The 15,879-nt window shown below is 39.1% G+C and overlaps 1 protein-coding gene across 9 annotated transcripts in view; it reads left to right on the top strand.

Moving 5' to 3' along the window:
• The window catches only part of LOC117963733 (basement membrane-specific heparan sulfate proteoglycan core protein-like), a 207,080-nt gene that overhangs the window by 36,858 nt on the left and 154,343 nt on the right, over positions 1–15,879 (top strand). For all 9 annotated transcript variants that reach the window (XM_058993409.1, XM_058993408.1, XM_058993406.1 and 6 more), the window contains exons 2-3: positions 8,050–8,185; positions 8,370–8,438. In XM_058993409.1, the coding sequence (XP_058849392.1) occupies positions 8,050–8,185; positions 8,370–8,438 (205 nt within the window). The remainder of the gene's footprint in view (positions 1–8,049; positions 8,186–8,369; positions 8,439–15,879) is intronic.

Here is a 15,879-nt window from a genome sequence, read left to right as displayed (position 1 = left end):
GCTCTGACAATGTTCCCCAACTCTGAGGATTGGTTTTTCCAGCAGGACAATGCTCCATGCCACACAGCCAGGTCAATCAAGGTGTGGATGGAGGACCACCAGATCAAGACCCTGTCATGGCCAGCCCAATCTCCAGACCTGAACCCCATTGAAAACCTCTGGAATGTTATCAAGAGGAAGATGGATGGTCACAAGCCATCAAACAAAGCCGAGCTGCTTGAATTTTTGCGCCAGGAGTGGCATAATGTCACCCAACATCAATGTGAAAGACTGGTGGAGAGCATGCCAAGACGCATGAAAGCTGTGCTTGAAAATCAGGGTTATTCCACCAAATACTGATTTCTGAACTCTTCCCAAGTTAAAACATTAGTATTGTGTTGTTTAAAAATGAATATGAACTTATTTTCTTTTCATTATTCGAGGTCTAACAACACTGCATCTATTTTGTTATTTTGACCAATTGTCATTTTCTGCAAATAAATGCTCTAAATGACAATATTTTTATTTGGAATTTGGGAGAAATGTTGTCAGTAGTTTATAGAATAAAACAAAAATGTTCATTTTACCCAAACACATACCTATAAATAGTAAAACCAGAGAAACTGATAATTTTGCAGTGGTCTCTTAATTTTTTCCAGAGCTGTGTGTGTGTGTGTGTGTGTATATATATATATATATATATATATATATATATATATATATATATATATATATATATATATATAATTACCCAATATCACTGTAATCATGCCCTTGAGGTCCCTTTCCTATTGTGTTGTGTCTTCGTAGGTTTCCAGAGAAACCAAGTTTGAGGTAATGAAGTAACAAAAATGACTTTTAGGTATTGACTTGTTTTGCTTGATTTATGAAACGTTTAAATGTTGTATTGTTTTGGTGTGATGCTAAACAATTAGAGCTTGACTGTTTGTTTGGGTTAGAGAGGTCTCTATGGCAAATGGCTAATTTTCCATTTGCAATTATGGGCTAGCAGGAATATTTTCAAGCCTTTCATCCCTTTGACTCATGTGTCCACTTCATTTCCAGTGTTCTCTGGTTCTGGTCTCTGTGCTAGAATGTGGGCCTCTGTAGGGACTGCAGTGGTTGGTGTAAATATGGAAGCCCTGGCTAACTTGTTGCCAAGGGGCAGTTCAGCATAGTTTCCTGTTAGGGTTTATATTCTCTATTCTATAAGAGCAGTAATTCAATGTAGGCCTCCCATGATATAAGTTATGTATTTTAGACAAGAGGGTAGTTCAGTCTGTGAATCATGGATGCATTTTTAAAGGAGGGAGGTACTGTAGTTTCTCAATTCTCGCTGGGCAGTTTACACAAATTAAGAGTGCTGAAAGAAAATGTTGGAAAGGGAGAAGCTGTCTTGTCAGGCTCAACCAGCTATTTAAACTATGTTTTCAGTACCTGTAGAAAGTATTTGCCTATGATATTAAACTTTACCAGGCAATATCATCCATAACTATTAAACACTACAGTGTCACATTTACAAGTACTAAAGAATACTATTGAAGATATTGAAAAAGTCAAAATGTTTTTTATTTAATTTATTAGGTTTCTTTTTCTATGCAGTTGTAGCCCAAAAAGAAATGCAACAATGTATGGTAATTTATTAATAGGTTTGAATTAAATAAGATGTATTTTCAATGCAAAAAACAATCATATTGACACAGCTCCAGAGTTATTTAAATAAAAAAAAAATTCAAAGTATTTTAAAAAGTAAAATTGTTTCATTTTCATAAAGTTGTTTGTACATAGAATACTTTATTAATCCATCAAACCGGACTCAAAAAACATTCCTTTACCAGCTCATGAGTTTTGTCACTCAAGCCCAGTGTTTCTTTGTTTTGCGGGTACGGAGATACATTTTACTCCCAATTTTACAGTGTGTTTCTATAATCTAATAGCTGTACAATTACGTGATTTCCAGTTTATACAAAACAAAGGGTATCTGAGTTCTGGGCTGCAGAGTAAAAAGGCTTAGTGCTGTGAAGTCCAGTTAAATGTAGTTCTGAGGTCCATGCAGGTACATGTCTTCACTTGTACCTACATGGACCTCTCAGAACTACATTCCCCATCATCCTCCTGCTACATGGGAAGCCATCTTGTGGCAGTGAATGCATTTAAGTTTAAAAAAGAAACAAAAACAAAAAAAACAACTCAGTGTTAAAAAAATAATAATAATAATAATAATAAAATAAATTAAAACAATACACACACCTTACGTAAACAGTTGTAGCAACACATGGGAACATGTAACACAATCAAATAAAGGTCCTTATGTACCCTTTTCAGGATGCTGGTTTTCTGAGTGCAGAACTGATCCAAGCAGAGGTAGTTCTTAATACTGTCACCCTGAAAGGAATTGTTGTGTACAGTAGCAGTTTTGAAGAGCCACAGCAAGATTTAATACAGTGTTCAAGAGCACATTAAAATTGGCTCAGGACTCTTGTATTGTTATCTCACACCCTTACTGTATATTTGCTGCTTGTTCTTCTATGCACATTTTCCACCATAACAATTTCAGGAAACTGACAACACACCTCGATCGTACAACCCTTTTTAAGTGTGGCTGGCTTTTCATAGTTTACGTTGTTCCCTCTGCTTTACCAAACAAGCTCAAGCAGACATAGCAAAGGCTGGTTATTTTTACATGTCACCCTGAACAATGGGCAAATGCTTTCAGTTTGAAATAAATGGAAGGACAAGGTCTGTGTGTGTGTGTGTAGCCCGGGGTTCTGATTATTTCATTAAAAAGTAGCTAGTAGATGTCTTGACTAGCCTTTCTTAACTGGTTGTTTTTTATTCAAATGTCAGCTCACGTGTGCCCCCCCCCCCCGCCCCCCCCCTCTCCCTCTCTACCTCTATCTCTACCTCTGAATTCCTTATCACTTTTTCCGCTCATGGTCCCCCTTCCAGTTTTGTGCGATTCAGTTGACCCTGGATAGCACCAGCGTTCCAGGCTGATAAATGACGTTACTTCTAGGCCTCACACCCCCCAAGCCTGGTGTTTACGAACTGCAGCCCTGGTGCAGGGAGCCCCATGTAGGCCCCTGTGTCAGGCAGTGCCTGGTTCTTGGATAAACCAGCATGAAAAAGGAAGACATTCATCCAGTTTTCTGAGTCTGTTTATCATGAGTCTCTTTTTTAACACTAAAATGCTAAAATTGCAGTGCATGTAGCTAGCGAATACATTTCATAAATCTTACATGTTGTGTAACAGTAAACATGTATTTTTTTATTTTAAAACTTGAGATCTTGTACTACATTTAATTTAAAGAAATCTCAGTTTGCAAGCAATTTCATATAGTATTGCTCATCCTTGGTCATTTGACAATTCTTAAAGGTGAAATTGTCCCCACCCCATTCTTTCCTGTGATTAACCTGACATGTGTGTCTTTCAAAACTGCACCTTTTTAGATCTCTTTAGCTGGTGGCAGTGCACAGCAGGTCAGATTTCTGAATTTATTTTGTCAGCTCCAATCACTTTAACACACATTTAGTTTTAATTGAATTGTTACCATTCCTCTTTGTTTTGTTAGATATTTCAGGTTGGGGCAGAGCTATAGAAGCACATAGAGACTTGAAGAGTTAATGGCACAGACTCCCATTAGCACTTATCTTGCCTAATGTTGCAATGGTCAAGCCTAGCTCTTCACCCAACCCCTCGATGTAAAATGTTCAGTTTGTCTGATAGGTGAGCAAGACATTAGTAAACCTGACCCTGTGAAACTAGTTAAGTTCCTTATCTAGCAGTTGAAAACCTTGTGCTTGTCTGGGTTGGCTGATTATTAGCTGTAGCTCCTGCTCCTTTCTCACAGATTTCCAGGCAGCTGCAGGCGAGGGGCAATTATGTTTTGGACGATGGAAGTATTTTCTCACGGTGTGCTGATTTGAGATATTGGGGGAGGGGGAGGGAGGGTTAAACAGTAGTTTAGCGGAGCACATCTGCTTGGTTGAATTGTCGCTGGCCAAGCCCTTTGGATAATGTGCAGGCATGGCGCTACATTTTTCTCTGCTTATTATATTATTTATAAGAGCAAATTTGTTTCCATCTGTGTTTTTCAGTCTTTCAGTTCCTTGTTCCGATTGATTTTGCATGCTATGGGATGAGTTACTGGTATTTCAGAAACCGTAAACTGCAGCTGAAAGAAATCTAGTTAAATTCCTTTTAAACGCCCCCTAGAGGTTGAAATGCTGTTTACAGCGTTCGCAGTCAAAGGGCAGAGGGGGTGTGGCGCAGGGCTGCAGAATGTTCGCGCCCACGAGCACAATCTGCGGCGAAGGATTTGGTCGGGAGCTGAATATTATTCCCCCCAGGTATGAAGTATTTGGCCAGGAGATTATCCCCCCCTCCCCCTTCCCCCTGTATTAATTCAATTTTACTAAACGTGTTTCTCAGACTGTCATTCTGGGCCCCTTGACCACAATAATACAGCCTTGGGGGTAATACAGGCTTTTTGCTATTTTTGTTATTTCTTTTTATTCATATTTTGGAAGCATTTCCATTTTTATTATTAAAATGCCATCTCCAAGTCACCAGAGGTAGTAAAGAAATGAGCTGAGCTTGCTCCTCACACATGTTAATAGCGCCCAACTTCTTTCTTTACACTGCATTAAGCAACTTAGGGCCATATTTACTGTTTTTGGGATGGTGAGCATTTGGTTAAGAGTTATACCTTTCCATATATTTGTTCCATGAAAAGTTCTCATTTATAAATACTGTATTTTAAATGTCATTCCCATGATGAGCTAGTTTATTTCTTTGCTGTGTAATGGCAATTTGGATTCCCGTTTGTACGTCTCCCCTCCATTTCAAACTTATAAATAAATAATGTTCTCATTTTATTCATGTTAATCCTAATACGTTTCAAATCTGTAATTAGGGCTTCTGACTTTTGTACTCTCCTTTTAAGAATTCAATTATACCTGTTAAGCCATTTGTGTATCTCAATCACAACTGAGAAACATGTTTAATAGTAAAATTGATTTAATTTCCTTTTTTTCTGTGAAAAAAGTTGCAGTTAAAAGAAAGTGTGCACTCTGTCCAAAATCTATTCTTCAGGTGTCATTTACACATCACAGTTAACTCCCTCCCAGCACACGTGTGTGCTACAGTACCCAATTCGACTCACTCTGTGTGTGTGTGTATGTGTGTGTGTGTATTCTACATGTCATTTTGGTAAATTATATTATTAATGCTAACCTAAGATTTAAAATAAATACAATAAAGAGTACACATTTCCATAAATTAGTGAAAATATTTAATGAAACAAAAGAAAATAAACATCACTCAAAATGCAGGCATGTTTTACTTTTTTTTTTTTTTTTAATTTAGAACTATATGCTGCATGTTCTAGGTGCAGAATAGCCTCTGTACACAGGAGGAGATGCACTGGGACTTTCACAATGGCTTAATGATTTTTCTCTCATGTGATTTTTAGAATCGATCGAGTTGACCTACAGTATAAATATAAGGATTGCACTTTCAGATTGATTGAAGGGTACTTAAGAGTCAGTTTTTCATGATACTGATGGCTCTAATGCATGTGTTTACAGTCCTGACGGTCAATGTGTGTTCTTGACATTACTTTCTAAAAGGGAGCTTTTATTGTGAAGAATATTGCAGCTGTTTAGTCTATGTAATTTTATTAAAGGGGAAAACATTGATACAGGTATCAAAAAACCTTTGAATTTCTCTTCAAAGGGACTGAGCAAAAACCAGGATATTAAGGGTCATTTATTTTCACAACTTAACTAATAAACTGTCAGAAAAGTCTTTCAAACAGCGGATACAAGAGATATCTCTATTTTTGCTGCTGAATTCGAAATATAGACCTAGGTTTTGATTTAAAGTAGTGTTCATTAATAACATGTCTTTACTATCAAGTCCATGATGTAACTACATGTTCAATACATTGTAATGTTAAAAGCTGTAGAGATACACATTGTAGGGTATATTGTGCTACTGTACTTTGTATTTGAAATACAGCAATGTTGTATTGCAACCTTACTTCTGTCTAAATGATCTTGTCCCTGTCACTCACTGCTGGTTTGACTGTAGTTAATCTGTGCTGCTTGACCGTTAGGACAGCAGGGAGACCTGAAGCGTTGGAAGACGACCCTCTCAAAGGTTAACTGGCTTTTCTTTTTGTAAAACCCTGGCAGGGTGCCAGGTATGGCATTTCCAGCCGGCACGGCACGACACTTCTCATTTCCACCCAGCTCCATCATGGCAGATTTTCCCATTTTAAATGGCTCCAGCTAATAAATAACTTGATCCCGCACCCCAAATCCTTTCTCCCCTGACTGAGCAGCCTGTAATAATAATCCCGGGCCCTTTTGAAAAGGAAAATGCTGCGTCGCTACATTCTTTTCTCTGGAGCTGGCTAGTAAACCGTTGTTGTGTAAGTGGCTGAATCGGTGGCCTCTGGACAGAAGGGCACGCTTAGATCTCGGCTTGAGATCCAGCTCAACTAGGGGGCAAGGCTTGGTGATAGAAGATCAAGGTCTTGTGAAATGGCGTCTCTCTGGGTACCATTGACCTTGGATGTGATGAACGTTGGACTGTAGCCATTTACAAAATGCACGTCATGTGCAGTAAGTGTCTTATGTGAAGACAGGTTCTGAATTCAGCCAGGCAAGTCCTCACAGCTTTCTTTGCTGACCTGAACACACCTCCTGTCTTTTTGTCCTGACTGCCAATTGCGGACTCTTCTGGGGGCATAGTTGTGACCTGAGCTTGATTTAAGCCCTCCAGAAATAAAACCTTCTGAATCTTCCCCATCAATTACGATGATTTCCTTCAGTTTACCAATACTGTGACTCAGTCCTGTAATCATTCAGGGTGGTCCAATGTTGTGCTTTCCGTATTGATTCCTCTGAATTGGTCTCGCACAGTTTAGTTTGAAAACTATATTCCGAGATCTGCTGGCTGATCTGAGATCCTGGGGGGGGGTGGGGGGTAAATCTTTGGCTCGTGTTCAAATCCTTCTGCACACATGGTGTGCGTGGGCATGAGCATTCTGCCCGGTTCAGCTGTAGGCCAGACCCTTCAATTTTTGAGTCTTATGCCATTTTGTTTTTCACACAGGCGTGCTCTTGCTACTACCTACAGCAGCAGACGGGTGTTAGCGTCTCAGGCAAGCTCTGCTGTAGCTCAGCGAAACACAACAAAAGGCGGATTTTAGATAAAAATGTACAGGAAGCTCTTTTAGAGCTGATTTAAAGCAAGACGTTTAAACACGCACCAGTATTTACAAGCTTCGACTGTAATCTGGAGTGTCAATATTGTCTTACTGGCTATGTTGAAGACTGATAAAGTTGTAGGAGTCTGTGACACAGGTTCTTTTTCATTTCCACTGCACAGTCTATGATATTTTAATCAGAGGTGGCAAAGATTAGTTTCAGGCTGGCAGGGAGAGCTCATTATTGTAATCATTTACTTTTAAGGTGTTTTCTTTCCAGCTTTAAATCAGTAATTTTGTGTGATAACTTTTAGATAACGAGGTACTGGCAAGATATTTGCTTCCAGTCTTGTTGGAAAGCTTGGAGGAGTGGCTTCAAAGCATGCATGTTTTTTTTTTTCTAATATTGTGTAAAATTCACTTACAAAATAGTTTAACTTAATTTTAGCTTGCTTTTTTTGTTTTTATTAATGCTGCATGACTACATGTTCTGTCTTGAGCTGCACATAATAGGCCCCCCACCCCCTTAACCCTCATAGTTTCCTATGAGAGGCAGGTGGGGTCCTTTTACTTGTAACACAGGAAGTGAGCCTGTAAGCATTGATGTTAAGTCTCTGCAATTAGGGGGTTTGAACTGAATATTTGATTTAAAATAAATTCTTAAATGTCAGTAATCGAAGTGAATATATTGATTTGTTTAAAAAAAAAAAAAAAAGGTTTTGGCAAAAGGTTAAAATGTATAATGAATGAATTTGTTTTTCCAATGAGCTGAGTGGGAATGAGGGTGCAGTCACTGCCTCTTGAAACCTGGATTAAACCTTCAATTCAGTCAAGGGTTTCCTTTTTATTCCAGGCGGCCCATGGATCAAAGGTCTGGGGAGAGGTAGCGGTACCCGAGGACATGGAGTCCCATGCAGGCGGCAGACGGTGGGAGAAATATTTGATCGAATCAGACGATGAGGACTTTGCTGCAGATGAAGCTTCCGGAGGTATGAATAGTTTTTTCTTCCAAATGCTAACCCCCCCCCCCCCCCCCCCCCCAGTATCATTGGAGCTTGTAACTATGCCAAGTGTTTTGACGCCATTTTTCGTTGGATGAGACTCAAATAAAACTGGTTGGTCTTGATTGGTCAAAGCCATTTCTAATGTATTTATTCTGTTTTTTTGTTTAAGATCTCGGCAGCGGTGAGGATGGAAGCACTACTGAACCCACTCCTGTCTCCACATCAATGCCATCAACAAGTAAGATGATATTTACAAATCTGATTGAAATCTTTACTAGACCAGTAACAATTTCAAAGACCTTTGCACACCCCTTACCTCAATTAATAAAAGCCTTAATGATACTAACAGTGTTTGTCTTTGTCATCCTTACATGCAGAAAAATGAGGTCATTATTGTATTTTGAGTTATTCTGTCTGTGCTGCTACTTTTAAAAACGACTCTATCTGAGTTACTCGATCAGACGTGAGTAACTTGAATCTCCTGGCTCCTGAAAACTGGTTTAATTTAAACTCACAGTGTTTCTGTGTTCACAGCCAGTGGCCAGAGCAGCAGCATAGAACCTTCTCTTTCGTGGGTTATGGATCCATCCACTTTGTTGTATATTTTCCGTATTCAATGGGGCTTCGTTGTTTATCCTCTATACATCATTTTACAGTACAGTAGTCTCCAGCTAAGAGAACACCCTTCGGGAAACAAGCGAAGTGTTCTCTAAGGCAAAGTGTTCTCCTAAGACGTTGACCACCAGACAAAATATGAATCAATAAGTAAATAAATATTTATTACTTGTCATGATGCACGTGCATCAACATATAAAATGAACTGAATAAGTAAGAGAAAAGCAATAGGCAAGTGTATGTTAATAAACTATAATAATAAAGGAACAGTCAAACTAATGTTAATAAACTAATTGTCAAACTAAATTAACACAGCACCCCTACACACATTAAAAAATGCAGCAGCAGCTCTAGGTTAATTATGAATACCTGTACAGGAGCAATATTCAAGACATGCACAACATTATTTAAAAGAATGGTGAAGCAACTCGCCAGAACGGGAAACACAAATTGCTCCGTGACTTGTGTCTGATTTCAGGTTTTTTTAATGAGCTCGAACAATTTCCAGCTTTTTGTATCAAGAGAAACATTGAGTCAATAATATGATGGCGGTTCTTGAAAGAATAAACCAATCAGTGGGCCTCAAGACACTCTCGCGATCACAAGTCACTTTTGAAAAGATTGAATAAACCATTTTAATTTAAGTTTGATGAGTTATCGGGTTACAAAACAGTCCTGTATCAGTTGTGAATCGCTATCGGTGCCAAGAAGGTGCTATTTTAAGCGAAGTTCCTGTACTTTTAGCCAGAGCATTTACAATGGTGGGGGGGGGGGGGGGGGGGATGTGTTTCACCACAAGGGTGTTCTCTTAGGTGGAGTGTTCTCTTAGGAGGTGTTCCTGTACGCGGAGACGACTGTATAGACAATGTGCCATAGACAAGCAATATTTTCTCTCTCCAGATCTAAAAATGATGAGAACTGAAAAAACCCAGATTGAATAACATTAATTGCAAGGGTGGTAAAAAGAGACTTGGTCTAGTGCTTTAACACTTGACGTGTTCACAGGTTTTTGGGTACACTACACTATATACGAGTACTGTCTGGAGTACTGGGTAAAAACCAAAGGAAGCTGTTCTTAGGTTTCACTTTGACTTGCAGCTATTTTAAAAGATCATTAGTTAGATCCCTGGCTACTTACATTGAGTCTGTTTTTAACCCGTCGCACTCACAGTGGAACGCAGCATAGTGTGAAAACACAGCTGCCTTCAGATGTTGTTTTTAAGAGAAGGCAGACTGTATAGATCCGGAATAAAGTAAACCTGCTACCCATTCAATGTAACAGAAGGGAGAGAAACACTCTTCTGTACTGTTAATGTGTGAAATGTATTTCAAACGGCATGCATTGGTGTTCTTTTGTTGTTTATTCTATCATCTGATCGAATAGAAGCATTTTTGCCAATGAAAGGCATTTGAGGAGTTTTGAATATTGAAATATTTATCCCAACACTAATCTTGTAAATAGTCAGAAAGGGGTTGGTGGGGCTATGGAATTGTTCTCTTTTTTCTTTTTAATTTAGTGACCAATTATTATTTTTATTTATTTTCCCCCAGTTTGAAACGTCCAATTATGTTTTTTTCTCCTCACCTCAGCGAGTCCCCACACAGCACAGATGTTCTGAGGGCGTGTGAGCATCCTCCGATCTCACAAGCCTAAAGCCAGAATCACTTTTACACCGAGCAATCCAGAGCAGAGGTGGGCGGGCTACCGATCCCAGAGAACGGAGATCAGCCCTGCTTCTTACCCTCTCTGAATGTGCTCGGAGTGGCCAGTAGGGTTCGCTGTTGCGCAATGAGGAGAAGCAATCCCTGCCGGTTTCCCATCCCCCACCCCTGGAGCGTCTGAGCCAATGTGACGCCCCCCTCGGGGTTCCCAGCAAAGCTCGGCCTCTTTGCACAGCCTGGACGCGAACCGGCGCCGTCCAAGCTGTGTGACTCATCCTGTGCTCTCATTATTTATTTATTTATTTATTTATTAAGACACTCCTGGCGTTATGAAAACTGCTGAGGTGAAGAGTAAAGACATCCTATTTCAAGGGAACTGGGAGATGATTCCAGCTCTTGCAACAGGCTGGAAACCACAGTGTGACCTAGAGGAGAGCCCAAAAAACAGCTTTGGGCCTGTAACCACTTCTGATGAACAGTCCATGGAGTAGCATAATCAATAGCTTTACATAAAATCATACTCTGGTCTTCAGCTGGACTGCAAAATTAGGCCTAATTAGAACATATATTAAACTTTTATTAATGCCACACAGTTGTGCGCAAGATAAAGTTAACGTGGAACTGCAGCCAATTATAAACAAAACTAATAGCAGGGCGGTTAAACACTCCACTGACTGCCTCTGTGTGTGTCTGTTTGTCTAGGGAGCACGAGCATATCTACTTCCTTTAATAAAACGGAAGTGTGTGAAGAGATTCTGTGTTTAGGTCTATTAGGTATTTCATAGTGGATATTATTCAAATGTAGTTTCAACAAAGCCAGGCTTTGTTCCTGCTCTCAGCTGTCCTGAATTATTACAGCTGTGTAATATAATAAACCACATCTCTTCCAGTTTATAATTGGGACATGTGTTTGCTATTAAGACACCGTATGTATGATGCTTTGTAGCATCAGCTGATGTGAACCAGTGTGGCCAATTGCATCATGGGGGAATAACTATTCTTATAGGGCTGCCACTGGGTAACATCAGTGCCAGAGTTTGTGGTAGGCATCTTACTCCTTAATCCAAAATAGACTAGAAAGTAAGCTAAGAGGTTTGTGCAACGGCACTGCAGCTCTGACGGTGCGCTTCTTATGCTACTCAAATTGGCTGTGTTGTCTGTTTCCTTTTCTCCCTTTAATCCAATATTCCCAAAATGATTGAACCTTTCTCTATTTATTTTTTGAATTCCAGTGAAACACCTTTTAATATCGTGACATTATTTAGAATGGTGAAATGGCTCCCTGGCATTTAATGTAAATAGTTTCCTGACATTTATTGAGTGTAGTTTATTGGAATTTAATGTATATAGTTTCCTGTTGTGTTATGGCGTTAGTTCTGTGGCACATCGATTGTATATAGTTCCTCTGCCATAATTTTAAAGATAATTATATGAAAACAAAGCATGCAAAAGCAATGTGTGCATAAAATATACATGTCTCCTCATATTCTCCCCGTTTGAAAATGTTGGCCACTGTAAAAGTTCACTAGACCATCAGGTTTTGAAAGCTAGTGGCCAAATAGCCACCAGCATACAAAGTGATTTGGTCCATCCTGCATTTAAGTACATTCATAAAACAGAATACGAGTACAAGATTCTAGTTTATCCACATTTTTTTTAATGACAGTTATTACCATTTTGGAGAGTGAAAAACCATCGCTGATTGGACAGGAAAAAAGGAAGGAAGGAAAAATGTAATGTTCTAGTAAGGACCCTCATGTCTTTGTTAGGAGGGCATGGACAGGGAGTGATGTAATTACAGAACCAACAACCCCATGTCTGTGGTACGGTCAAATTAGACCCTGAATATATAGAATATATAGTGCAGCCTGGCAGTCAGTGTGTAATGTGAGAGAGTGGATTTTGCTTTAGTTCCATCCTCTTTCTTTAGAAGTTCATTGCTACCTTACATGCTGACTGAGGAAAGGATTTGATCATAAGCTAAGTAGGGCAGATCATTGAAAAGTGGCTTTTGATCTAATAGGAATACAAAAAATTAACGAATCTGCAAGTTCACAAAAAGCGTTAACATATTATTTAAAACAGGAAAAGCTTTGTTGCGTCCAATCCTGCAAAGTTAACAAGGCACTGAGGTAAAGCTCTTTCTGCAGATGGTTCCAGAACCAGGAAGCAATGTAACTAAAGGTTTTACAAGTTTCTGTGTGTACCTTAGCGACTGCCAAGTTCAATAAATGACATAGACCTGAGTTGTAAGCAGTGGTACTAATTTAACAAATCATCAGATGGTAGTTTACCCTGCATGGCCTGTAGACACACCATTCTCCAGGAATACAACGTTGACCAGCCATCCAGTGTATACAGATCAGTGGTGGGTAGAGTATCTTGTATGCGTTTCTGAAACGTGGAAGGCTGAAATATTTAGCTTCCGTTGCTTAAGGAGCTGCAAATTGAGGGCTGCGCTGATGGAAACCATCAAAGAAAACGTTAATGATGACACCCTGCAGTTGACGGTTGAGAGTGAATCATTAAAAATAGTGGTCTGGCCAGTAACATGGACTCTTCAGATACAATTTAATTTCTATTTGTTCATGCATCTTTTAGATCAGTAGTTCCCAACCTCTTCCAGTGTAGGGACCGCCTTTTTTCCCCCCACGGACCACCTGCCACACATTTTTTCGCATTCTGAATGTTTTGGAGATAAATGGCGTCTCAATTTTGCAGGTTTAAGAGCTTTGACAAATAACACACTGGGGCTTTGGGTCGTCCTTGGATCCAGTGAATGTAAATACCAGTGCTTAACATTCTTTCTTTTCTTAGAAGGTGGCTGAGATTTGTCAATTCGTGTTTTGGTTAAATATGACAGCATCAAGAACAGACTGTATGCGTTATTTCCAGCGGTAGTGTTAAGAGAATTTCCTTTTGACATGTAGTTTTGTGAGATGCTAAACCTGGAAATGAAACCAGAAATCAATCATTCAGAAGTCAAGCAACAAATCGAGTCTTTGTTTCACATTAACTTGGCAACACTGTAGCACATACTTTATATTGCTACTTTTGCGGTGCGAAAAGGCTGGAGACAGATTACAATTGTTTTTTTTTTTCCCAGAACAGTGAAAACAAGCAGCAGAACGAGAGCACAGATTACAAAGATGTGCATTTACATGAATATCGGTAGTCCTGTTAATGCAAAAGACAAATGTGCCTTCATTATGTGTAAGTTATTTAGTATTTTTTTCACATTAGAAAGCTGTTTCAGTTAATGGTGACTTTGAAGGCGGTGTTAGGTATTGCATCAATGTGAGCTAATATAAATTAAACACACCCTGTATTAAAAGAAAACAGATGAGGGGGGGGCAAATTCAGACTACATACATATCTTATAATGATATATAATGTGGTTAAAGCTGTTTGTTGTGCTGCTTAGTAATAAATATTTTAGTAGTACAATGTGCGATTGTGTAGAAATGTTTTTTTGTAAGAACTGTATAACCGAATGTTGTTTGTGGAGCACCTGGAGTTTTATTTGCAGACCACAGGTTGGGAACCACTGCTTTATGGATGGAAAAGACTGCAGATTGACTTGTTTTTAATTCCAGTGACACAAGCACACCCATGGTCATAACGGGTCTGTGCCAGTCTTTTTGGAGTTGAAAACAAGCCCAGTGCTTCTTTTAAAATCTCCTGGGAAGGATGTGTTGTAAGCTAGCTTTTAGGCGTGGGCACTGGCCTGCTTGCTGTTTGTTTTGGCAGAAGAACAAAGCAGATCCCTGATCCAGCAGAAGATGTTTCTGCTCACCTTTGTGTGAAGACTGTATCTCCTGTCATTAGAAGATGTAGTTTTGACTTTATTACACCCCCAGGGAATAGAAAACAGTCCCATTATGTTGGAAAGATCAAAATGTTCGTTTTACTTGCATGCTTTTGTTTTAGTAGAGAACTATATAAGCCATGGTTCATATGTACATTTTTTAAAAGCTGATTGGTGCAGGAATTTGTATTCGGGATCACTTGCAGTAAAGAGGATACGCAGGAGAAGTAGTTGTAAGATAAGACGGCTGTACAAACCACCAACCTGCACAATCGGCACAGCAGAATGGCTCAGTTACTTTGATTTACGAGGAATTGATTGATTCAAATTCAAGAATATGCTGCAACAACGAAAACATTTTGATTGAATACAAATTCAGTACGACTGAGAAACTAGAGGAATCAAATATAGTGCACGTGCTGTGCAGATAGGTTCTAATTAGGGCTTCTAGAAGCCCTAGTTATAATTCCTTCTCTGGTACCCCCTGTTTTGTGCCCTGCATTATTTCCTTATATTCTATCCTACAGTATCATGGAAATAGAGCTATATTGTTAAGTCTAAAGATATATACACAGAATAATTTTACATGCTGTTATAATTTCAAAACAATTTTACATACTGTTATAATTTATTCTATCAGTTCTGTAACACTTTCAAATATTATAGATGAACAAGGAAAATGAGCAGTTTAAAAACAGCACTGGCTGGTTTCACAGACCACAATTTAGCACTAATCGTGGACTAACATTATCATTAGGTAGTCCAGGATTCACACTTATTGTCTGCAAAATGCCAGATTTGTGTTCTCCATTTTTAAGAGAACTATTAAACAGCATAGGCTGTGTTTTGGATTATTCTATAGAGGATAGATACTTCTGGAAGCTGCTCAAGCAGCCTTTTTCTAATTTTAGTGTTTTGGTGAATTTCCTGCTTGGTCATCACTTAGGAAAACATGAATCCAGTCCGCTAGCCCCCATTGTCTCAATTGGTTAGTCATGGTTTCCAAGGGGCCCCAGGAGGATACACTGTATTCTCAGGAAACTCCAATACTGTAGAGTTGTGAGAGAGGCTAAGCTTGTTGATCTTTGCAGGGCAGAAACATGTCTTGGAGACTGTAATACTATCCCTTGGAGGCATTTATTAAACTGAGTCTCAGGGAAGAAGACTGGGAATGCCATAAGAGCTTGAATCTCATCCACTGATCCCTTCTAAAATAGCATGGAAAAGTAAAGTCTAGCTGGAGACTGTAGTGTCTGGATCCTAGTGACAGATTGACTAGGTGACTCATTCCAAATGATCTTTCTAAACAGATCCAGAGGTTGATCTAAAGAAAGTCATTTTCCAAATACAGTTGCTTTTCTTTTCTACACATTGCACTTCTTATATAGACTCTCTCTCTCTCTCTCTCTCTCTCTCTCTCTCTCTCTCTCTCTCATATATATATGTATATGTGACGGGTAAACTCAGGCCAGCACATTTCACAGGTTGCATATTATAGTCTGAAAATTACAGTAGAGCTGCTTCTACTCTGCAGATGTTCACAAGTAAAGTGAAAGGGAGAATCCAGAAAGATTCAAACTATAGAAACCTATAT

The sequence above is a fragment of the Acipenser ruthenus genome, chromosome 20, assembly GCF_902713425.1.
Source record: "Acipenser ruthenus chromosome 20, fAciRut3.2 maternal haplotype, whole genome shotgun sequence".
Taxonomy (NCBI): Eukaryota; Metazoa; Chordata; class Actinopteri; order Acipenseriformes; family Acipenseridae; genus Acipenser; species Acipenser ruthenus.
Note: the sequence above shows the minus strand (reverse complement) of the source record. Positions and strands in the feature narration are given on the sequence as shown.